General features: G+C 41.3%; 2 protein-coding genes across 4 annotated transcripts in view; both read right to left on the minus strand.

Annotated features, from left to right (window-relative positions):
• pih1d1 (PIH1 domain containing 1) overlaps positions 1-17794 on the minus strand; it is a 506577-nt gene extending 488783 nt beyond the window's left edge. For both annotated transcript variants that reach the window (XM_031904792.1, XM_031904791.1), the window contains exons 1-4: positions 17500-17794; positions 10736-10845; positions 5283-5392; positions 1458-1567 (exon numbers count right to left, since the gene is read on the minus strand). The gene's annotated coding sequence lies outside the window, so the exon portion shown is untranslated. The remainder of the gene's footprint in view (positions 1-1457; positions 1568-5282; positions 5393-10735; positions 10846-17499) is intronic.
• Positions 8092-23236, minus strand: LOC100489802 (protein phosphatase 1 regulatory subunit 15A). 2 transcript variants are annotated; one of them, XM_004916289.4, is made up of 4 exons: positions 22835-23236; positions 19531-20666; positions 18845-18928; positions 8092-8300 (listed from the first exon to the last, which is right to left on the minus strand). In XM_004916289.4, exons 2-4 carry the CDS (start codon positions 20644-20646, stop codon positions 8172-8174), a joined length of 1329 nt encoding a protein of 442 aa, XP_004916346.1. In that variant the 5' UTR covers positions 20647-20666; positions 22835-23236; the 3' UTR covers positions 8092-8171. The 2 variants fall into 2 exon arrangements, with proteins under 2 accessions (XP_004916346.1, XP_017951005.1); XM_018095516.2 differs by lacking the exon at positions 8092-8300 and having other exon boundaries at positions 17911-18928.
• Positions 23237-23251: the final 15 nt, after the last annotated feature.

A 23251-nucleotide genomic window follows, 5' to 3' on the forward strand; every position in this document is an offset into this window, starting at 1 on the left:
TGTATTTCAAGCTCTAAATCTTGTTCCAGAAGTGGAAATACACAAAAACTCAGGTAGATTTGGAAAGCTCAGGTTCTCCTAAAAAAAACAATATATAGTTTGCCTACCTAAACTTAACCCTGCCCCCAGTAAAAGCCCCTACATTGAGAGAGCACAGAATGTTTACAAAATGTCTGGCACTGGGGGGAACTGAAATGACGAATTCTGCGGGCACTTAAAGGGTTAATTGATCCTTACCGGATGCAAAATAATCCTATTGGGTTTAATTAATGTTTTATTGATTTCTTAGTAGACTTAAGGTATGGAGATCGAAATTATGGCAAGACCCCGTACAGGGAGTTGCATGTAAAAAACTCTCATAGCGACTGCAGAACGTAACACTGATGGGCAGGGACACTGTAGGATTGGATGCAGGGAGTTGTTGCAGGAGAAAATAACAAAAAAACCCAGTTTAGGAATCAAAGTACAAGTTACAGGGAGTTGCGTGTAAAAAACTCTCATAGCTGCAGTTTCACTTTCAGAACCTGATCAAGTAAATGAACAATATAACTATATATAACAGGAACCTAACATGGATGCAGGGAGTTGCAAACAAATAACACACATTTAGTTATCATTAGGGTCAGTTTATAGCAGAAAAAGTTTTGACTCCTTTATTATGAATAACATTTTATTTTTAGTAAGAGATTCCTTACATTCCTCACAGACGCAGCGAATCTGGGAGCACAGTGAGCTGCTAGTGGGGAGGGCGGGGTGGGTTGGGAGGGACGGACGGACGGGCGGGCCGGCCGGGAGCAGAACAGCAGATAAGGACCCCAGCGGGACTGACGTGGGCGCCATACACAATGCCTCCATACAATGTACAATGTACCCCCATACAAAGCTTTCCTAAACTTAGCGGTATTTATACCATTTCTAAAAATTTTTAAAAATTTTACAATATCCCGCATTTAACTCACACGTGATGGGGTGACATGATGCCCAATATGCACAGATGTACCAAAGCAGGTGGCATCCATGGACCCTGAATGATAATATCGCACAATTGTACAGACAGCACACTTCCACTAACTGTCACAGCAACCATAATGGGCAATTTGATAGCTTGGTACCATAAATCATTAGCTACCCTTTAAAATTGCAAAAAGAGGATTGGTGGGGAAATGTGAATGCAGCCACTGAAAAAGTCAAAACAGCACCCGAGCGCGTCTCTGACAGACACACTTCCATGTACTGGGACTGGGGGTCAAGGGAGAGTCCAAAAACTAAGGAAGGTGCAAGAATCCCCCCCCCCCACTGGGAAAACGAATGAATGTAAATCTTACAACTCCGAATGCAAATTTCAATAAAAACAACACATTGAGCAAAAAAAAACAAAAAAAAAACAAAACATCGGAGGAACGATCTCATGCGGGAATCGAACCCTAACCCTGGATTCCCAGCCCACCCAACCTTACCAGGGTGTCGCCCCAGTCCAATTGAGCTATCCTTCCTCTCAACTGTAGTAGGTGCTTTTTGGTCTGTTGTCCTAGCGTGTTGTCCGTTACAGAAGAGCAGTTGGCATCTTCTGTGGAAATGAAACATTCCGGCTTAAAGCCTGTGTAACTAGGGGGACTGTCTCATAAGTCGAGAGTTTGCGCGCAGCTCTATGTTTAACATCGAAATAGGCAACAAAAAATCTTTTTGAAAAACGTTTGACCTGAAAGCAGTGGCTTGTGTGCCCATCCAAGCTGGACCCAAAAAAAGAAAATCTTCTTGCGTCAACTCCACTGACTTTGCATCCAGGGGTGCAAGTACTACTAGAAGGAGCACTCTAAATGACCACCAATATGTTTAGCTTTTGGGGGGGTTTCATGGTGTGGCATCCATATACAGAATACAAACGAGATCACCGGGGATTTACATTTGTAACACTTTAATCTGTGTTTAATATCACAGCATAACAGAATGAAAACATGACTTGGCAAGCAAAGCTTAACTCAATATATATGATTATAAAAAGAGAAATTAAAAAAAGCCACTTTTCTGCACTGGGTAATGAGAGGTAGATATTGGTGATAGGGAATATTCAGAGCATAGTAGGGCTTTGGGCAGATCAATCCCATAAAAAAGACATGCTGCAGGGTTAGGACTACAGCACAGATATTGCTACACTTTCATTCTTGGCCATTTTATAGGTGGTCAGTATTAAAGGGATTGGGGAAAAGAAAAAAAAAAAAAAAAAAAGTATCTGTAAAAGGAGCAAATCTGTACTAGAGAGAGCAACTTTGTTTTAGCTGCACTAAAACTCCCAGCATCCCACTGATGGGGGGGGATACTGAGGTTTGGAATTCAACAACATCAGGAAAGGTGCAGGTTAGAAGGTTACCAATTCAAATCAGATGAACTGCTAGCTATACACAGGTGGCTTTGTGAACAGGTTCATCCATAGTGTTCAATATCAGGGCTCTATTACCTAACTTGGCCATGCCAGAATTTTAAAGTGCCTTTTAAGGGAGACAATTTTAAATACAGGAACCAAACAGTAGCATTTTTTTTTAACAATATGTATATGTTTAAAACAATGTTTAATAATGCAGCAGTATCGGTAATAAAAATGCAGTGGCAAATTAAATAGTCTGCCCACATAAGTAAAAAAAATAAATAAATAAATCTGTGGGTAGCTTGGTAATACCCCGATTACAATACAGAGTGGGCAGTTACAGCTATATTTCTACTCATTATTGCTTTCATGGAGACGAGCCCAGATTTTCTTTCTGTGCGGGGGCTCCATGCAGAATCCAATGGCAGCTTCTGTCTCAGCAATGCGCCTCTGGAAACGGCAGCGATCCCGGGCATACTCCTTAATTATATCAGAGCTAGTAACTATCAATTTTCATCATATTGTTACACTGCATGTAGATTTGTTCACCTGATTCCCCCGCCCCCCAATTTTTATTTATTAAACTTATTTCTAGGGGTTTCAATAATATTTACGGTACCAAGTACATTTACCATTTACACAACACACAGCAGGTTCAGTTTCATCAGAAGCACAGAAATGCCAACTAACCCCATGTGACTAGGGTCATAGTGATCCAATTCTGCATTATTTAAAATCTAATACAGGTATGGGATCCCTTATGTGGAAACCCAATATCCAGAAAGCTCCGAATTACGGAAAGCCTGTCTCCCATAGACCCCATTTTAATTAAATAATTCAGATTTTTAATATTTATTTCCTTTTTCTCTGTAAAAATAAAACAGTGCTTTGTATTTGATCCCAACTAAGATTTAATTAATCCTTACCAGATGCAAAATAATCCTATTGGGTTCAATTAATATTTTATTGATTTCTTAGTAGATTTAAGGTATGGAGATCGAAATTATGGCAAGACCCCGTACTGGGAGTTGCATGTAAAAAACTCTCATAGTGATTGCAGATCATAACACTGATGGGCAGGGACACTGTAGGATTGGATGCAGGGAGTTGTTGCAGGAGAAAATACCAAAAAACCCAGTTTAGGTGTCAAAGTACAAGTTACAGGGAGTTACGTGTAAAAAACTCTCATAGCTGCTGTTTCACTTTCAGAACCTGATCAAGTAAATAAACAATATAACTATATATAACAGGAACCTAACATGGATGCAGGGAGTTGCAAGCAAATAACACACATTTAGTTATCATTAGGGTCAGTTTATAGCAGAAAAAGTTTTGACTCCTTTATTATGAATAACATTTTTTTTTTTATAAAGAGATTCCTAACATTCCTCACAGACGCAGCGAATCTGGGAGCACAGTGAGCCGCTAGTGGGGAGGGCGGGGTTGGGAGGGACGGGCAGGCGGGGTGGGTTGGGAGGGACGGACGGGCGGGCCGGCCGGGAGCAGAACAGCAGATCAGGACCCCAGCGGGACTGACGTGGGCGCCAAAATGACGTTATCAAAATCGCCGCCCACATCTCACGCTCAGGCTTCTCTTAGTGGCTGCCGCGGTTCTATAGGAAGAAGCTCGGGCCGGCGGCCCCAGCTACAGACAGCCTGTTTCCGCTAGCCGGAAGCCCTGCAATTGGGAGGGGCTTCAGCGTCTGTACAGCAATTGCCCAGCGTTCTTGATTAGTTGGTAAAAAATAAACGTTATTTTATTCAATTTTATAGTATTAGCTACATTTTAGTATAAAGTTAAAAATGATGGTATATGTCTCCTTTAAAATATAATGTACTGTTGCCCTGCTATGTAAAAGTTGCATACCTCCCAAGATTTGAAAAATGAAGAGGGAGAAAAAGATTTGGTGCGCGTTTGACCACGCCCACTTTGGTGGTCAAGCCCCAATTAACACCACATTTTTTTCTAAAACTACTCCTTTTATATAGTTGAAATGGTGGGATCAGATGCAAATGTGCTATACCCTCATACTGTACTACCTAAGGAAAACAATATAGCAACTCCTACATATAAAATATAAATTTAACTATAACTATAAGTGAGTTCTAACTATGTACCAGCTTTGCCCCCCATACACAGTGCCCCAATAGACAGTACCCCCAATTGCCCCATAGACATTACCCCCCCATAGAAAGTGCCCCCAACTGACCATATAGACAGTGCCTCCAATTGACCCCATAGACAGTGCCCTCAATTGCCCCATAGACAGAAGCCCCCATAGAAAGTACCCTCCATACACAATGCCTCCATAGAAAGTGCCCCCAAGTGCCCTCATAGACAGTACCCCCATACAAAGCTTTCCTAAACTTAGCGGTTTTTATACCATTTCTAAAAAAAATTAAAAAATTTTACAATATGCCGCATTTAATTCACACGTGATGGGGTGACATGATGCCCAATATGCACAGATGTACCAAAGCAGGTGGCATCCATGGACCCTGAATGATAATAGCGCACAATTGTACTGACAGCACACTTCCACTAACTGTCACAGCAACCATAATGGGCAATTTGATAGCTTGGTATCATAAATCATTAGCTGCCCTTTAAAATTGCAAAAAGAGGATTGGTGGGGAAATGTGAATGCAGCCACTGAAAAAGTCAAAACAGCACCCGAGCGCGTCTCTGACAGACACACTTCCATGTACTGGGACTGGGGGTCAAGGGAGAGTCCAAAAACTAAGGAAGGTGCAAGAATCCCCCCCCCACTGGGAAAACGAATGAATGTAAATCTTACAACTCCGAATGCAAATTTCAATAAAAACAACACATTGAGCAAAAAAAAAACAAAACATCGGAGGAACGATCTCATGCGGGAATCGAACCCTAACCCTGGATTCCCAGCCCACCCAACCTTACCAGGGTGTCGCCCCAGTCCAATTGAGCTATCCTTCCTCTCAACTGTAGTAGGTGCTTTTTGGTCTGTTGTCCTAGCGTGTTGTCCGTTACAGAAGAGCAGTTGGCATCTTCTGTGGAAATGAAACATTCCGGCTTAAAGCCTGTGTAACTAGGGGGACTGTCTCATAAGTAGAGAGTTTGCGCGCAGCTCTATGTTTAACATCGAAATAGGCTACAAAAAATCTTTTTGAAAAACGTTTGACCTGAAAGCAGTGGCTTGTGTGCCCATCCAAGCTGGGCCCAAAAAAAGAAAATCTTCTTGCGTCAACTCCACTGACACCCAATGCACTGAATTTGCATCCAGGGGTGCAAGTATTACTAGAATGAGCACTCTAAATGACCACCAATATGTTTAGCTTTTGGGGGGGTTTCATGGTGTGGCATCCATATACAGAATACAAACGAGATCACCGGGGATTTACATTTGTAACACTTTAATCTGTGTTTAATATCACAGCATAACAGAATGAAAACATGACTTGGCAAGCAAAGCTTAACTCAATATATATGATTATAAAAAGAGAAATTAAAAAAAGCCACTTTTCTGCACTGGGTAATGAGAGGTAGATATTGGTGATAGGGAATATTCAGAGCATAGCAGGGCTTTGGGCAAATCAATCCCATAAAAAAGACATGCTGCAGGGTTAGGACTACAGCACAGATATTGCTACACTTTCATTCTTGGCCATTTTATAGGTGGTCAGTATTAAAGGGATTGGGGAAAAGAAAAAAAAAAAAAAAGTATCTGTAAAAGGAGCAAATCTGTACTAGAGAGAGCAACTTTGTTTTAGCTGCACTAAAACTCCCAGCATCCCACTGATGGGGGGGATACTGAGGTTTGGAATTCAACAACATCAGGAAAGGTGCAGGTTAGAAGGTTACCAATTCAAATCAGATGAACTGCTAGCTATACACAGGTGGCTTTGTGAACAGGTTCATCCATAGTGTTCAATATCAGGGCTCTATTACCTAACTTGGCCATGCCAGAATTTTAAAGTGCCTTTTAAGGGAGACAATTTTAAATACAGGAACCAAACAGTAGCATTTTTTTTAACAATATGTATATGTTTAAAACAATGTTTAATAATGCAGCAGTATCGGTAATAAAAATGCAGTGGCAAATTAAATAGTCTGCCCACATACAGTGGTGTGAAAAACTATTTGCCCCCTTCCTGATTTCTTATTCTTTTGCATGTTTGTCACACTTAAATGTTTCTGCTCATCAAAAACCGTTAACTATTAGTCAAAGATAACATAATTGAACACAAAATGCAGTTTTTAAATGAAGGTTTACGTTATTAAGGGAGAAAAAAAACTCCAAATCTACATGGCCCTGTGTGAAAAAGTGATTGCCCCCCTTGTTAAAAAATAACTTAACTGTGGTTTATCAATTTCAATTTTCAATTTCAATATCAATTTCTGTAGTCACCCCCAGGCCTGATTACTGCCACACCTGTTTCAATCAAGAAATCACTTAAATAGGAGCTACCTGACACAGAGAAGTAGACCAAAAGCACCTCAAAAGCTAGACATCATGCCAAGATCCAAAGAAATTCAGGAACAAATGAGAACAAAAGTAATAGAGATCTATCAGTCTGGTAAAGGTTATAAAGCCATTTCTAAAGCTTTGGGACTCCAGCGAACCACAGTGAGAGCTATTATCCACAAATGGCAAAAACATGGAACAGTGGTGAACCTTCCCAGGAGTGGCCGGCCGACCAAAATTACCCCAAGAGCGCAGAGACAACTCACAAAAGACCCCAGGACAACATCTAAAGAACTGCAGGCCTCACTTGCCTCAATTAAGGTCAGTGTTCACGACTCCACCATAAGAAAGAGACTGGGCAAAAACGGCCTGCATGGCAGATTTCCAAGGCGCAAACCACTTTTAAGCAAAAAGAACATTATGGCTCGTCTCAATTTTGCTAAAAAACATCTCAATGATTGCCAAGACTTTTGGGAAAATATCTTGTGGACCGATGAGACAAAAGTTGAACTTTTTGGAAGGTGCGTGTCCCGTTACATCTGGCGTAAAAGTAACACAGCATTTCAGAAAAAGAACATCATACCAACAGTAAAATATGGTGGCAGTAGTGTGATGGTCTGGGGTTGTTTTGCTGCTTCAGGACCTGGAAGGCTTGCTGTGATAGATGGAACCATGAATTCTACTGTCTACCAAAAAATCCTGAAGGAGAATGTCCGGCCATCTGTTCGTCAACTCAAGCTGAAGCGATCTTGGGTGCTGCAGCAGGACAATGACCCAAAACAAACCAGCAAATCCACCTCTGAATGGCTGAAGAAAAACAAAATGAAGACTTTGGAGTGGCCTAGTCAAAGTCCTGACCTGAATCCTATTGAGATGTTGTGGCATGACCTTAAAAAGGCGGTTCATGCTAGAAAACCCTCAAATAAAGCTGAATTACAACAATTCTGCAAAGATGAGTGGGCCAAAATTCCTCCAGAGCGCTGTAAAAGACTCGTTGCAAGTTATCGCAAACGCTTGATTGCAGTTATTGCTGCTAAGGGTGGCCCAACCAGTTATTAGGTTCAGGGGGCAATTACTTTTTCACACAGGGCCATGTAGGTTTGGATTTTTTTTTCTCCCTAAATAATAAAAACCCTCATTTAAAAACTGCATTTTGTGTTTACTTGTGTTATCTTTGACTAATAGTTAAATGTGTTTGATGATCAGAAACATTTTGTGTGACAAACATGCAAAAGAATAAGAAATCAGGAAGGGGGCAAATAGTTTTTCACACCACTGTAAGTAAAAAAAATAAATAAATAAATCTGTGGGTAGCTTGGTAATACCCCGATTACAATACAGAGTGGGCAGTTACAGCTATATTTCTACTCATTATTGCTTTCATGGAGACGAGCCCAGATTTTCTTTCTGTGCGGGGGCTCCATGCAGAATCCAATGGCAGCTTCTGTCTCAGCAATGCGCCTCTGGAAACGGCAGCGATCCCGGGCATACTCCTTAATTATATCAGAGCTAGTAACTATCAATTTTCATCATATTGTTACACTGCATGTAGATTTGTTCACCTGATTCCCCCGCCCCCCAATTTTTATTTCTTAAACTTATTTCTAGGGGTTTCAATAATATTTACGGTACCAAGTACATTTACCATTTACACAACACACAGCAGGTTCAGTTTCATCAGAAGCACAGAAATGCCAACTAACCCCATGTGACTAGGGTCATAGTGATCCAATTCTGCATTATTTAAAATCTAATACAGGTATGGGATCCCTTATGTGGAAACCCAATATCCAGAAAGCTCCGAATTACGGAAAGCCTGTCTCCCATAGACCCCATTTTAATTAAATAATTCAGATTTTTAATATTTATTTCCTTTTTCTCTGTAAAAATAAAACAGTGCTTTGTATTTGATCCCAACTAAGATTTAATTAATCCTTACCAGATGCAAAATAATCCTATTGGGTTCAATTAATATTTTATTGATTTCTTAGTAGATTTAAGGTATGGAGATCGAAATTATGGCAAGACCCCGTACTGGGAGTTGCATGTAAAAAACTCTCATAGCGATTGCAGATCGTAACACTGATGGGCAGGGACACTGTAGGATTGGATGCAGGGAGTTGTTGCAGGAGAAAATACCAAAAAACCCAGTTTAGGTGTCAAAGTACAAGTTACAGGGAGTTGCGTGTAAAAAACTCTCATAGCTGCAGTTTCACTTTCAGAACCTGATCAAGTAAATAAACAATATAACTATATATAACAGGAACCTAACATGGATGCAGGGAGTTGCAAGCAAATAACACACATTTAGTTATCATTAGGGTCAGTTTATAGCAGAAAAAGTTTTGACTCCTTTATTATGAATAACATTTTTTTTTTATAAAGAGATTCCTTACATTCCTCACAGACGCAGCGAATCTGGGAGCAAAGTGAGCCGCTAGTGGGGAGGGCGGGGTTGGGAGGGACGGGCAGGCGGGGTGGGTTGGGAGGGACGGGCGGGCCGGCCGGCCGGGAGCAGAACAGCAGATCAGGACCCCAGCGGGACTGACGTGGGCGCCAAAATGACGTTATCAAAATTGCCGCCCACGTCTCACGCCCAGGCTTCTCTTAGTGGCTGCCGCGGTTCTATAGGAAGAAGCTCGGGCCGGCGGCCCCAGCTACAGACAGCCTGTTTCCGCTAGCCGGAAGCCCTGCAATTGGGAGGGGCTTCAGCGTCTGTACAGCAATTGCCCAGCGTTCTTGATTAGTTGGTAAAAAATAAACGTTATTTTATTCAATTTTATAGTATTAGCTACATTTTAGTATAAAGTTAAAAATGATGGTATATGTCTCCTTTAAAATATAATGTACTGTTGCCCTGCTATGTAAAAGTTGCATACCTCCCAAGATTTGAAAAATGAAGAGGGAGAAAAAGATTTGGTGCGCGTTTGACCACGCCCACTTTGGTGGTCAAGCCCCAATTAACACCACATTTTTTTCTAAAACTACTCCTTTTATATAGTTGAAATGGTGGGATCAGATGCAAATGTGCTATACCCTCATACTGTACTACCTAAGGAAAACAATATAGCAACTCCTACATATAAAATATAAATTTAACTATAACTATAAGTGAGTTCTAACTATGTACCAGCTTTGCCCCCCATACACAGTGCCCCAATAGACAGTACCCCCAATTGCCCCATAGACATTACCCCCCCCATAGAAAGTGCCCCCAACTGACCATATAGACAGTGCCTCCAATTGACCCCATAGACAGTGCCCTCAATTGCCCCATAGACAGAAGCCCCCATAGAAAGTACCCTCCATACACAATGCCTCCATAGAAAGTGCCCCCAATTGCCCTCATAGACAGTACCCCCATACAAAGCTTTCCTAAACTTAGCGGTATTTATACCATTTCTAAAAAAAATTAAAAAATTTTACAATATGCCGCATTTAACTCACACGTGATGGGGTGACATGATGCCCAATATGCACAGATGTACCAAAGCAGGTGGCATCCATGGACCCTGAATGATAATAGCGCACAATTGTACTGACAGCACACTTCCACTAACCAGCAACCATAATGGGCAATTTGATAGCTTGGTATCATAAATCATTAGCTACCCTTTAAAATTGCAAAAAGAGGATTGGTGGGGAAATGTGAATGCAGCCACTGAAAAAGTCAAAACAGCACCCGAGCGCGTCTCTGACAGACACACTTCCATGTACTGGGACTGGGGGTCAAGGGAGAGTCCAAAAACTAAGGAAGGGGCAAGAATCCCCCCCCCCCACTGGGAAAACGAATGAATGTAAATCTTACAACTCCGAATGCAAATTTCAATAAAAACAACACATTGAGCAAAAAAAAAAAAACATCGGAGGAACGATCTCATGCGGGAATCGAACCCTAACCCTGGATTCCCAGCCCACCCAACCTTACCAGGGTGTCGCCCCAGTCCAATTGAGCTATCCTTCCTCTCAACTGTAGTAGGTGCTTTTTGGTCTGTTGTCCTAGCGTGTTGTCCGTTACAGAAGAGCAGTTGGCATCTTCTGTGGAAATGAAACATTCCGGCCTAAAGCCTGTGTAACTAGGGGGACTGTCTCATAAGTAGAGAGTTTGTGCGCAGCTCTATGTTTAACATCGAAATAGGCAAAAAAAAATCTTTTTGAAAAACGTTTGACCTGAAAGCAGTGGCTTGTGTGCCCATCCCAGCTGGACCCAATAAAGAAAATCTTCTTGCGTCAACTCCACTGACACCCAATGCACTGAATTTTAATTAACACATTAAATCAATGAGCTGCTTATTATAGATGAACGTGAGCTGGTTATATTACACACAATAAGGGGCCTGCCAACATTTTTTGTACTGCGCACGTGTGTTAATGGGGGGCCCTATATAAATAGTTCATTTCTTTAACCAGCACTTTATTTAAGAACAACGTACAGACAGAATCTTTATTCCGGTTATCAAGAGTGGATTCATTTGACCATTAATTATATCAGAGCTAGTAACTATCAATTTTCATCATATTGTTACACTGCATGTAGATTTGTTCACCTGATTTCCCCGCCCCCCAATTTTTATTTATTAAACTTATTTCTAAGGGTTTCAATAATATTTATGGTACCAAGTACATTTACCATTTACACAACACACAGCAGGTTCAGTTTCATCAGAAGCACAGAAATGCCAACTAACCCCATGTGACTACGGTCATAGTGATCCAATTCTGCATTATTTAAAATCTAATACAGGTATGGGATCCCTTATGTGGAAACCCAATATCCAGAAAGCTCCGAATTACGGAAAGCCTGTCTCCTATAGACCCCATTTTAATTAAATAATTCAGATTTTTAATATTTATTTCCTTTTTCTCTGTAAAAAATAAAACAGTGCTTTGTTTTTGATCCCAACTAAGATTTAACCTTTTTAGTGCCACAGGACGTAGAATCTACGTCCTGCGTACTAAAGTACCTAAGTGCCACAGAACGTAGATTCTACGTCCTGTTGCACTTCCGGTTTTGAGAGCGGAGGAATGGCTTTTCAAGCCGTTCCTTCGCTCCCCACTCGTTCCCCAGCCTCTAGACAATAGTCAGATGGGGGAACGAGTGGCCCCTGGGTCGCGATCGCCCAGGGGCCCCATGGGACATACCTGCCATCCACGTGGCTTTCCCTGCAGCTCCTCTCCCTTCTCCAGCTTCCCCCTCTGGCCCCCCTGCTTCCTGACCCGCCCCCTCACATGAGTTAATGCTGTTGCTGTGCCAGATCGTTTTTCTCCTGCAGATCCTCACCTAGACCTCAAGTAGGTGGCAAATACACACACAAACACACAATCACACACTTATTACACTAATACACACTTACACACACTTACACACACACACACATGCATTTTTGTGAGGTTTTCACACATTCATCACTTACAGCACTTAGAGAAAACTCACACTTGCTTGCACACTCACACACATGGACACAAAACACATTTTACCTAATGTACACACACACTTACACACTTACGTAATTTTGTAATTTTTTTTTTTTTAATCGCATCGTTTTTATTCCTGCCTGAAAAAAATGTTTTATTGCCATTGCGGATAGTGTATTCGCTAACCGCACTGCGCAATACCTTTTGTGTATTATTTTGGTGTTTCTACTACATTTTCTGTGATTTTGGTGCATTTTTGGGTATTTTACTGCATGTTTAGCCATTTTATAGCATTTTCAGTTATGCATAGTTGTTGTTCGCTTGACTTTGAGTATTTTGGCTTGGGCAAATAAGTTTTACAGACAAACTGTTATTCTGCCCGCAGATATTATTAGGCAAAAATAAAAAAAATGATTTTAGTGATTTTTTTTTTATTTTTATCAATTTTATTGCTTTTTACATTGTTCTTTGTTACTTGTCTTTGCACATGGACATTTTGTCTGCTGTATTTCAATTTGGCATCCTCTGTACCCCATAGTTTGGTAAATCTATTCATATTGGGCATCAAACTGTTCAGTAGACTAGTGGCGTTCATAGTTAGAATGTTTTATGTTGGTACGTTACTAAATGTGGGGTACATAATGGGGCAACATGCAAGCTTTGTGATGATTTTCAGAAATATCACAAAAACAGTTCTGTTTAGTATAGCTTTGTAATTTGGTAATTTGCAGTAGAAAGTTTTATTTACCCATTTTTGTTTTGTCAGAATGTGTACTTTCAGAAAATATATGGTTTTCTAGGGTGTCTTTACTGTTAGGGGGTCTTATGCCGCATAATACACATACCGGGTGCAAAAACTGCATGAGCCGGAGCGTCTTATGTGAAATGCACTATTTTTACTTGGGTGCCCCTGTACCCCACATAGTTTGGTAAATCTATGCATATAGGGCATCAAACTGTTCAGTAGACCCCTAGCGTTCATATTTGGAATGTTTTATGTTGATACGGTACAAATTGTGGGGGTACATAATGGGGTAAAATGCAAGCTGTGACAATTTTCAGAAATGTCATAAAAACCATTCTGTTTAGCATAGCTTTGTAGTTTGGTAGTTTGCAGTAGAAAGATGTATTTACCCATTTTTGTTTTCTCAGATTGTGTACTTTTGGAAAATATATAGTTTTCTAGGGTCTCCTTACTGTTAGGGGGTCTTATGCCGCATAATGCACATGCCGGTAGCTTATATTGCAGTGTATACACTTTGTATGCACTAACTTCTTTTGGGGTCTCTAAATGCCAGATACATCGGTGATCCTATGCACAATGGGCATCAAACTGTTCAGCGGACCCTTGGCTTTCATATTTAGGGTGTGTTTTCTTGGTACCTAATGTTATGTGGGAGATATGGTGCTTGAAAGTGGAAGATTTGATGTGATTTTCAGGTATTTCACCAAAACTAGCAATTTTGGGAAAGCACTGCGACTCTGTAGTTTGGAGTAGAAAGACATGGGTACCAATTTTGAATTCGCCCGAATGTGTACTTTCCAAAAATATATGGTTTTGGGGGGTCAATGTATTTTTTTGTGTTTTTACCCCACAGAAAATGCAGTAAATGTGTTGAATTTTCAGTAGCTAAAGAGATCTCCTGGGCAATTTGTACAGTGGCTTGCAAAAGTATTCGGCCCCCTTGAACTTTTCCACATTTTGTCACATTACAGCCACAAACATGAATCAATTTTATTGGAATTCCACGTGAAAGACCAATACAAAGTGGTGTACACGTGAGAAGTGGAACGAAAATCATACATGATTCCAAACATTTTTTACAAATAAATAACTGCAAAGTGGGGTGTGCGTAATTATTCAGCCCCCTTTGGTCTGAGTGCAGTCAGTTGCCCATAGACATTGCCTGATGAGTGCTAATGACTAAATAGAGTGCACCTGTGTGTAATCTAATGTCAGTACAAATACAGCTGCTCTGTGACGGCCTCAGAGGGTGTCTAAGAGAATATTGGGAGCAACAACACCATGAAGTCCAAAGAACACACCAGACAGGTCAGGGATAAAGTTATTGAGAAATTTAAAGCAGGCTTAGGCTACAAAAAGATTTCCAAAGCCTTGAACATCCCACGGAGCACTGTTCAAGCGATCATTCAGAAATGGAAGGAGTATGGCACGATTGTAAACCTACCAAGACAAGGCTGTCCCCCTAAACTCACAGGCCGAACAAGGAGAGCGCTGATCAGAAATGCAGCCAAGAGGCCCATGGTGACTCTGGGGGAGCTGCAGAGATCTACAGCTCAGGTGGGGGAATCTGTCCATAGGACAACTATTAGTCGTGCATTGCACAAAGCTGGCCTTTATGGAAGAGTGGCAAGAAGAAAGCCATTGTTAACAGAAAACCATAAGAAGTCCCGTTTGCAGTTTGCCACAAGCCATGTGGGGGACACAGCAAACATGTGGAAGAAGGTGCTCTGGTCAGATGAGTCCAAAATGGAACTTTTTGGCCAAAATGCAAAACGCTATGTGTGGCGGAAAACTAACACTGCACATCACTCTGAACACACCATCCCCACTGTCACATATGGGGTGGCAGCATCATGCTCTGGGGGGGGCTTCTCTTCAGCAGGGACAGGGAAGCTGGTCAGAGTTGATGGGAAGATGGATGGAGCCAAATACAGGGCAATCTTGGAAGAAAACCTCTTGGAGTCTGCAAAAGACTTGAGACTGGGGCGGAGGTTCACCTTCCAGCAGGACAACGACCCTAAACATAAAGCCAGGGCAACAATGGAATGGTTTAAAACAAAACATATCCATGTGTTAGAATGGCCCAGTCAAAGTCCAGATCTAAATCCAATCGAGAATCGGTGGCAAGATCTGAAAACTGCTGTTCCCAAACGCTGTCCATCTAATCTGACTGAGCTGGAGCTGTTTTGCAAAGAAGAATGGGCAAGGATTTCAGTCTGTAGATGTGCAAAGCTGATAGAGACATACCCTAAAAGACTGGCAGCTGGAATTGCAGCAAAAGGTGCTTCTACAAAGTATTGACTCAGGGGGCTGAATAATTACGCACACCCCACTTTGCAGTTATTTATTTGTAAAAAAATGTTTGGAATCATGTATGATTTTCGTTCCACTTCTCACGTGTACACCACTTTGTATTGGTCTTTCACGTGGAATTCCAAAAAAATTGATTCCTGTTTGTGGCTGTAATGTGACAAAATGTGGAAAAGTTCAAGGGGGCTGAATACTTTTGCAAGCCACTGTATGTACTAACTTCCTTTTGGGGTTTCTAAATTCCAGATACATCGGTGATCCTATGCACAATGGGCATCAAACTGTTCAGTGGACCCCTGGCTTTCATATTTAGGGTGTGTTTTCTTGGTACCTAATGTTATGTGGGAGATAAGGTGCTTGAAAGTGGAAGATTTGAGGTAATTTTTTAGAATTTTCATATTTTTTTATAGAAAATGCTAAATTCAGTAAAGCATTGCCGTTTGATACTTAGGAGTTGGAAGACAGTTACCTATTTCGGATTCGTCAGAATGTGTTGTTTTCAAAAATGTATGGTTTCCTGGGGTAAACCTAATGTTCCAGGATTTTTGGCTTTGGAATGTAAAGTATGCCGTATTCTGCTGTAATGCTTTGAAAATTTAGTAATTTACTATTGGGAGTTTTTGATCTATAGAAGTCCGAAATCTCAATAAAACTATACATATCAGCTATTGGCACGTTCGGGAGACATGAGGCTTTCCAAATCAGTTGAATTTTTGTCCATAAAATAAAATATGTTTCTGGTAGAAATCCTTATATCATGAAAAATAGCATTTTATTTTTTTTTTTTTTTGTATTTCAAGCTCTAAATCTTGTTCCAGAAGTGGAAATACACAAAAACTCAGGTAGATTTGGAAAGCTCAGGTTCTCCTAAAAAAAAACAATATATAGTTTGCCTACCTAAACTTAACCCTGCCCCCAGTAAAAGCCCCTACATTGAGAGAGCACAGAATGTTTACAAAATGTCTGGCACTGGGGGGAACTGAAATGACGAATTCGGCGGGCACTTAAAGGGTTAATTGATCCTTACCGGATGCAAAATAATCCTATTGGGTTTAATTAATGTTTTATTGATTTCTTAGTAGACTTAAGGTATGGAGATCGAAATTATGGCAAGACCCCGTACAGGGAGTTGCATGTAAAAAACTCTCATAGCGACTGCAGAACGTAACACTGATGGGCAGGGACACTGTAGGATTGGATGCAGGGAGTTGTTGCAGGAGAAAATAACAAAAAAACCCAGTTTAGGAATCAAAGTACAAGTTACAGGGAGTTGCGTGTAAAAAACTCATAGCTGCAGTTTCACTTTCAGAACCTGATCAAGTAAATGAACAATATAACTATATATAACAGGAACCTAACATGGATGCAGGGAGTTGCAAGCAAATAACACACATTTAGTTATCATTAGGGTCAGTTTATAGCAGAAAAAGTTTTGACTCCTTTATTATGAATAACATTTTTTTTTTAGTAAGAGATTCCTTACATTCCTCACAGACGCAGCGAATCTGGGAGCACAGTGAGCTGCTAGTGGGGAGGGCGGGGTGGGTTGGGAGGGACGGACGGGCGGGCCGGCCGGGAGCAGAACAGCAGATCAGGACCCCAGCGGGACTGACGTGGGCGCCATACACAATGCCTCCATACAATGTACCCCCATACAAAGCTTTCCTAAACTTAGCGGTATTTATACCATTTCTAAAAATTTTTAAAAATTTTACAATATCCCGCATTTAACTCACACGTGATGGGGTGACATGATGCCCAATATGCACAGATGTACCAAAGCAGGTGGCATCCATGGACCCTGAATGATAATATCGCACAATTGTACAGACAGCACACTTCCACTAACTGTCACAGCAACCATAATGGGCAATTTGATAGCTTGGTATCATATATCATTAGCTGCCCTTTAAAATTGCAAAAAGAGGATTGGTGGGGAAATGTGAATGCAGCCACTGAAAAAGTCAAAACAGCACCCGAGTGCGTCTCTGACAGACCTGCTTCCATGTACTGGGACTGGGGGTCAAGGGAGAGTCCAAAAACTAAGGAAGGGGCAAGAATCCCCCCCCCCACTGGGAAAACGAATGAATGTAAATCTTACAACTCCGAATGCAAATTTCAATAAAAACAACACATTGAGCAAAAAAAAACAAAACATCGGAGGAACGATCTCATGCGGGAATCGAACCCTAACCCTGGATTCCCAGCCCACCCAACCTTACCAGGGTGTCGCCCCAGTCCAATTGAGCTATCCTTCCTCTCAACTGTAGTAGGCGCTTTTTGGTCTGTTGTCCTAGCGTGTTGTCCGTTACAGAAGAGCAGTTGGCATCTTCTGTGGAAATGAAACATGCCGGCTTAAAGCCTGTGTAACTAGGGGGACTGTCTCATAAGTAGAGAGTTTGCGCGCAGCTCTATGTTTAACATCGAAATAGGCAACAAAAAAATCTTTTTGAAAAACGTTTGACGTGTCAGTGTCAGTGGAGCTTGACGTTGCGTCAGCTCCACTGACTTTGCATCCAGGGGTGCATGTACTACTAGAATGAGCACTCTAAATGACCACCAATATGTTTAGCTTTTGGGGGGGTTTCATGGTGTGGCATCCATATACAGAATACAAACGAGATCACCGGGGATTTAAATTTTTAACACTTTAATCTGTGTTTAATATCACAGCATAACAGAATGAAAACAGGACTTGGCAAGCAAAGCTTAACTCAATAAATATATATGATTATAAAAAGAGAAATTAAAAAAAGCCACTTTTCTGCACTGGGTAATGAGAGGTAGATATTGGCGATAGGGAATATTCAGAGCATAGTAGGGCTTTGGGCAGATCAATCCCATAAAAAAGACATGCTGCAGGGTTAGGACTACAGCACAGATATTGCTACACTTTCGTTTTTGGCCATTTTATAGGTGGTCAGTATTAAAGGGATTGGGGAAAAGAAAAAAAAAAAAAAGTATCTGTAAAAGGAGCAAATCTGTACTAGAGAGAGCAACTTTGTTTTAGCTGCACTATAACTCCCAGCATCCCACTGATGGGGGGATACTGAGGTTTGGAATTCAACAACATCAGGAAAGGTGCAGGTTAGAAGGTTACCAATTCAAATCAGATGAACTGCTAGCTATAACCAGGTGGCTTTGTGAACAGGTTCATCCATAGTGTTCAATATCAGGGCTCTATTACCTAACTTGGCCATGCCAGAATTTTAAAGTGCCTTTTAAGAGAGACAATTTTAAATACAGGAACCAAACAGTAACTTTTTTTTTTAACAATATGTATATGTTTAAAACAATGTTTAATAATGCAGTATCGGTAATAAAAATGCAGTGGCAAATTAAATAGTCTGCCCACATAAGTAAAAAAAATAAATAAATCTGTGGGTAGATTGGTAATACCCCGATTACAATACAGAGTGGGCAGTTACAGCTATATTTCTACTCATTATTGCTTTCATGGAGACGAGCCCAGATTTTCTTTCTGTGCGGGGGCTCCATGCAGAATCCAATGGCAGCTTCTGTCTCAGCAATGCGCCTCTGGAAACGGCAGCGATCCCGGGCATACTCCTCCCATATTCCTCTGCGGGCCATTCTGTGGGCATAACTCCAAACCACAATGTGATGCACCGTGACTGAAGGTGAGAAACGTACCTGGAAAGAGAATGACATGCTTATTCATCTGTATTGGCTGGCAATATACTATGTACTATCAGGGATCCCCAACCTTTCTTACTCGTGAGTAACAGCCAAACGTAAAAAGACTTGGAGAACACAAGCACCATAAAAGTTCATGGAGGAGCCAAATAAGGGCTAAGATTGGCTATTAGGCAGCCTCTATGCACACTATCAGCTTACAGGGGGCTTTATTTTGTAGAAAATCATGTTTTTATTCAACCAAAACTTGCCCCAAGTCAGGGATTCAAAAATAACTCCCTGGTTTGGGGGCACTGAGAGCAACATCCAAGGGGTTGGGGAGCAACATGTTACTCATGAGCCACTGGTCGGGGATCACTGGTCTACATTATACTAAGAGTGAAGAGTCCCAGCATGCCTCTGCACACGTCCCTGACTCCTCTAAGGCCATTGCCTTATTGACACAGCCTGACAGGCAGATAAACAACAGCACACAAGAGCTAGTGTCTGTGTTAATATTTAATGCATAGGGAGGGATCACCACATATACCACCTGTATAAAAAGTGGTATTTACACATAAAGCTCACTTTAATATCCAAAATATATTAAATTTACTTACATGCTTAATATGGCTTTTTTCCTGCTTCTCTGTCTTTTTTGACGATTCAAGCAATTCTTCATTTGCTTCTTCGTGCAGTACTTGGCTGTGGGATGTCTGTTTAATACAAGGAGATTCTCTCTGACCTGCAGTTTGGTTCTGAAAGTCCTTTTTTGCCTCGGCTCCAGACTCCCCCAATAACACTGAATATGTAACACTACCCCCTGTAGCAGAGTCCTTCATACCAGTAACAGCCTTCTTTGTTTCCTGTGTATTTTTTGGGCTCTTTGTGGGCATGGCAAAACACAGAGGATTGTATGGATCATCATTTTGGCAGAAAGATGCCCACAGATCTTCATCCAATTTGCTACTCTCTGTATCACTGTCAGAGTCCCAGGAGTCCTCATCAGACCAATCACTCTCCTCAGTGTTGGCTTTAGAGCTGGGAGTCTGGGGCACTTGCATGCCACTGTCAATTGCTTTATTATTTTCAGTAGAGAAGGATTCCTCTTCATCCTCCCACAGCTGCTCATATTCTTCCTCCAGCTCATTTAGATCTGACGCTTCTGATGTGCTTGAAGCATCCTCATCATCAGACGGCAGATAAACCATAGATAGTATAATTGGGTTTGTACAGGAGGACACAATTGCTTCTTTGTGTGGCATCATTTCCATTGAGCCCTGACCATCACAATTCCAATCCAGAGTCACAATGTCCTGAATAGGCATTGGCATAGATGTGGGACTCACTTTTTTCTCTTGTGCAGTGGGGTTTTGTGCAGGTGATTCCATTAGATCCTTCCAGTAGTATCTCATTGTGACTGGGCCACCAATTCCTACCAGGGATCCAAGCACACTCCGACATATCCACATCACTGCTCTGGCTGCTCTTCCCATCCAGTCAACTGAAGGCCATTTCCAGTGCATTTGGGACATGACCTGTTTGCCCAATGAAACCAACATTTGCTTGGTTCTGGTGGCCATTGTCATGATGACGATATCTCTGCCAATTTCAGCACGAAAGGTTTGCAACTCCTGGTTAGCTCTACACATGTCCAACTCAAATGCAATCCCCTTGCTCCAGTAAAAGAGAAGGCTTCTCGTGGACAATACAGTAGCAACGTAGTGCAGATCCATACTTAATAATACACTTCTCCCTAGTGAAAGAAATACATAAGTAGCTCAATGATATAATGTGCAGGTAACTACAGAACGCTTAAGGTAATTATAATAATACAGACTCTTCAGCATGCCTGCCCACTGCAGTACAGAAACGGTTATTACATAAAGATTGCTCCTTAGACATTAGATTGTAAGCTCCACTGTGGCAGGGACTGGTGTGAATGAGAATTGTGTAAAGCATTTCTCAGATGACTTTACTAGTCATGTGTGTCTCCTGCACTGTCCTATATTAACTTGTGACTTTTTAAAAAGCCAGACATGGACTAACTGCTAAAACAATAGTGTACACAGCTGTCACCGCCCACACAGGCCTTCCAACTGAGTCATGTTTATTTTCTATTTAAGGCCACGGTCTCCGATTCTGTACAGGCCAACGGCAGCTAACAAAGCACTGATAATTCTGGAATTATCCGACTGCCAGGGGCTTTGGGACACAAAAGAAAAAAAAAAATCTGCATTGTCTGCCCAGATATGTGGCTGCTGGGAACTGCGTTGTATATAATATAATGGCTTTGAGTGTTAGGAAGAGGAAGGGGTATAGCAATATACAGTAATAGTATCCAGCAGCAACCAACCAGCAGATAACAAGCACTGGTCTGTTCCTAGAAAGCAAGCATCTGTCTGGTGTGAATTCAAGAATGCCCATTTTGGAACAGTCCAGCTATGGTTTATGAATACTGTTAGCTTATGTTCAACAGCCAGAGCGCTAAAGCTTGGACAACCCTGATATAATCAATAATGTATTCCCAGTTGTATAATATAAGGATATATGAAATCACCAAGGAGTTGTATAATCATATAAAGGCACAAGGCTGAAGGCTAAATGCTTTTATACAGGTCACAAAACTCTGTGTTGACTACTAATATCCTCATTTTACAACAGGGGGTACTTTATTCATTATAATACACAAGTATCAGTGAATCATGTGACCAAAATAGCATCACTGAGCACTGTTTATAAGGATATAATGTACCAGATATCTATGGCTCATGTATTATTTATTATATATCAAACAGTTGGTACTAAACAAGTTACATCTTTTTGTATTTTTATCAACACTTTTAACTTGCAAATGACTTCAAACTGTTCTTAAATACACCGACTTCAAATACAGGTATGGGATCCCTTATCTGGAAAGCCGTTATCCAGAAAGCTCCGAATTACAAAAAGCCCATCTCCCATAGACTCCATTTTAATCAAATAATTTAGAATTTAAATAACGGATTTCCTTTTTCTCTGTAATAATAAAACAGTACCTGTACTTGATCCCAACTAAGATATAATTACCCCTTATTGGGGGCAGAACAGCCCTATTGGGTTTATTTCATGGTTAAATGATTCCCTTTTCTCTGTAATAATAAAACAGTACCTTGTACTTGATCCCAACTAAGATATAATTACCCCTTATTGGGGGCAAACCAATCCTATTGGGTTTATTTAATGGTTAAATGATTCCCTTTTCTCTGTAATAATAAAACAGTACCTGTACTTGATCCCAACTAAGATATAATTACCCCTTATTGGGGGCAAACCAATCCTATTGGGTTTATTTAATGGTTAAATGATTCCCTTTTCTCTGTAATAATAAAACAGTACCTGTACTTGATCCCAACTAAGATATAATTACCCCTTATTGGGGGCAGAACAGCCCTATTGGGTTTATTTAATGGTTAAATGATTCCCTTTTCTCTGTAATAATAAAACAGTACCTGTACTTGATCCCAAAACACTTAAACACTGCGCAAACACTTAAACTCCCATATGGAGGAGTGTGGAGAGGTCCCCCATTGCTCTGTATGGGGGCAAAATTTAAACATTTCTGCCACCCTAGGCCGGGCCTTTGTGGCTCTCCGCAACTAAGATATAATTAATCCTTATTGGAGATCCAAAATTACAGAAAGACCCCTTATCCGGAATACCCTTGGTCCTGAGCATTCTGGATAAGGGGTCCTATACTTGAAACAGAAGTTCCCAAGCAGGTAATACCAGGTTGCCCAATACAGTTTCCGGGCCAGTACCAACGTTCCATGATGCCAATGCTATTAATAGAGAAGCATATAAACAAAGACAGGATAACGCAATAGTCTGGCAGCCATATTGCCCGACAGGATTGTATACTTCCAGGTATATTTAACCCCTCACCTGCTTAGGAAGTGTCGGTGTCAGTCAGTGACGAGGGCGCTCCAGCAGAAATGAGTAGAAATTTCCCGGCTCGGTCGGCGCTTATTATTGCTATAGAATCCCGGTTTGGCTGTAACTGCTGGAAATTCCTTCCTTCGGCCTTGCGGCGGGTCACTCAGATCGCTCCGCATTTTGTTTATACCCACTAGAGAGAGGTTAGCTGTCCGGGCCATGCCTCGGCATTGGTGCACTTATAAACGATAAACTTCTTTGCGTGGCTGCGAGTAGAATAGTGAGACTTTCCCAGCAGCGGGGTCCTTACATACTTCAGCTCGGGTAAGCAAGGCATTGTAGCCAATCAGCGCGCCCCAGAGGCGTGGCTTTCGCATCCCGGATGAAAGTACGCGCAGTTTCTGTCGCGGGAGTAGCGAAACCAGT

This window comes from Xenopus tropicalis, chromosome 7, assembly GCF_000004195.4.
Source record: "Xenopus tropicalis strain Nigerian chromosome 7, UCB_Xtro_10.0, whole genome shotgun sequence".
In the NCBI taxonomy this organism is placed as follows: Eukaryota; Metazoa; Chordata; class Amphibia; order Anura; family Pipidae; genus Xenopus; species Xenopus tropicalis.

What these genes read in the sequence shown, in the direction of transcription:
- LOC100489802 (XM_004916289.4), bottom strand. Translation starts at nt 20,646, where the DNA reads ATGGATCTGCACTACGTTGCTACTGTATTGTCCACGAGAAGCCTTCTC. An exon ending in AAAAAAGCCATATTAAGCAT is followed by an intron (nt 18,929 to 19,530) that starts GTAAGTAAATTT and finishes TTCTCTTTCCAG; the next exon opens with GTACGTTTCTCACCTTCAGT. An exon ending in CCCGCAGAGGAATATGGGAG is followed by an intron (nt 8,301 to 18,844) that starts GAGTATGCCCGG and finishes GATATAATTAAG; the next exon opens with GAGTATGCCCGGGATCGCTG.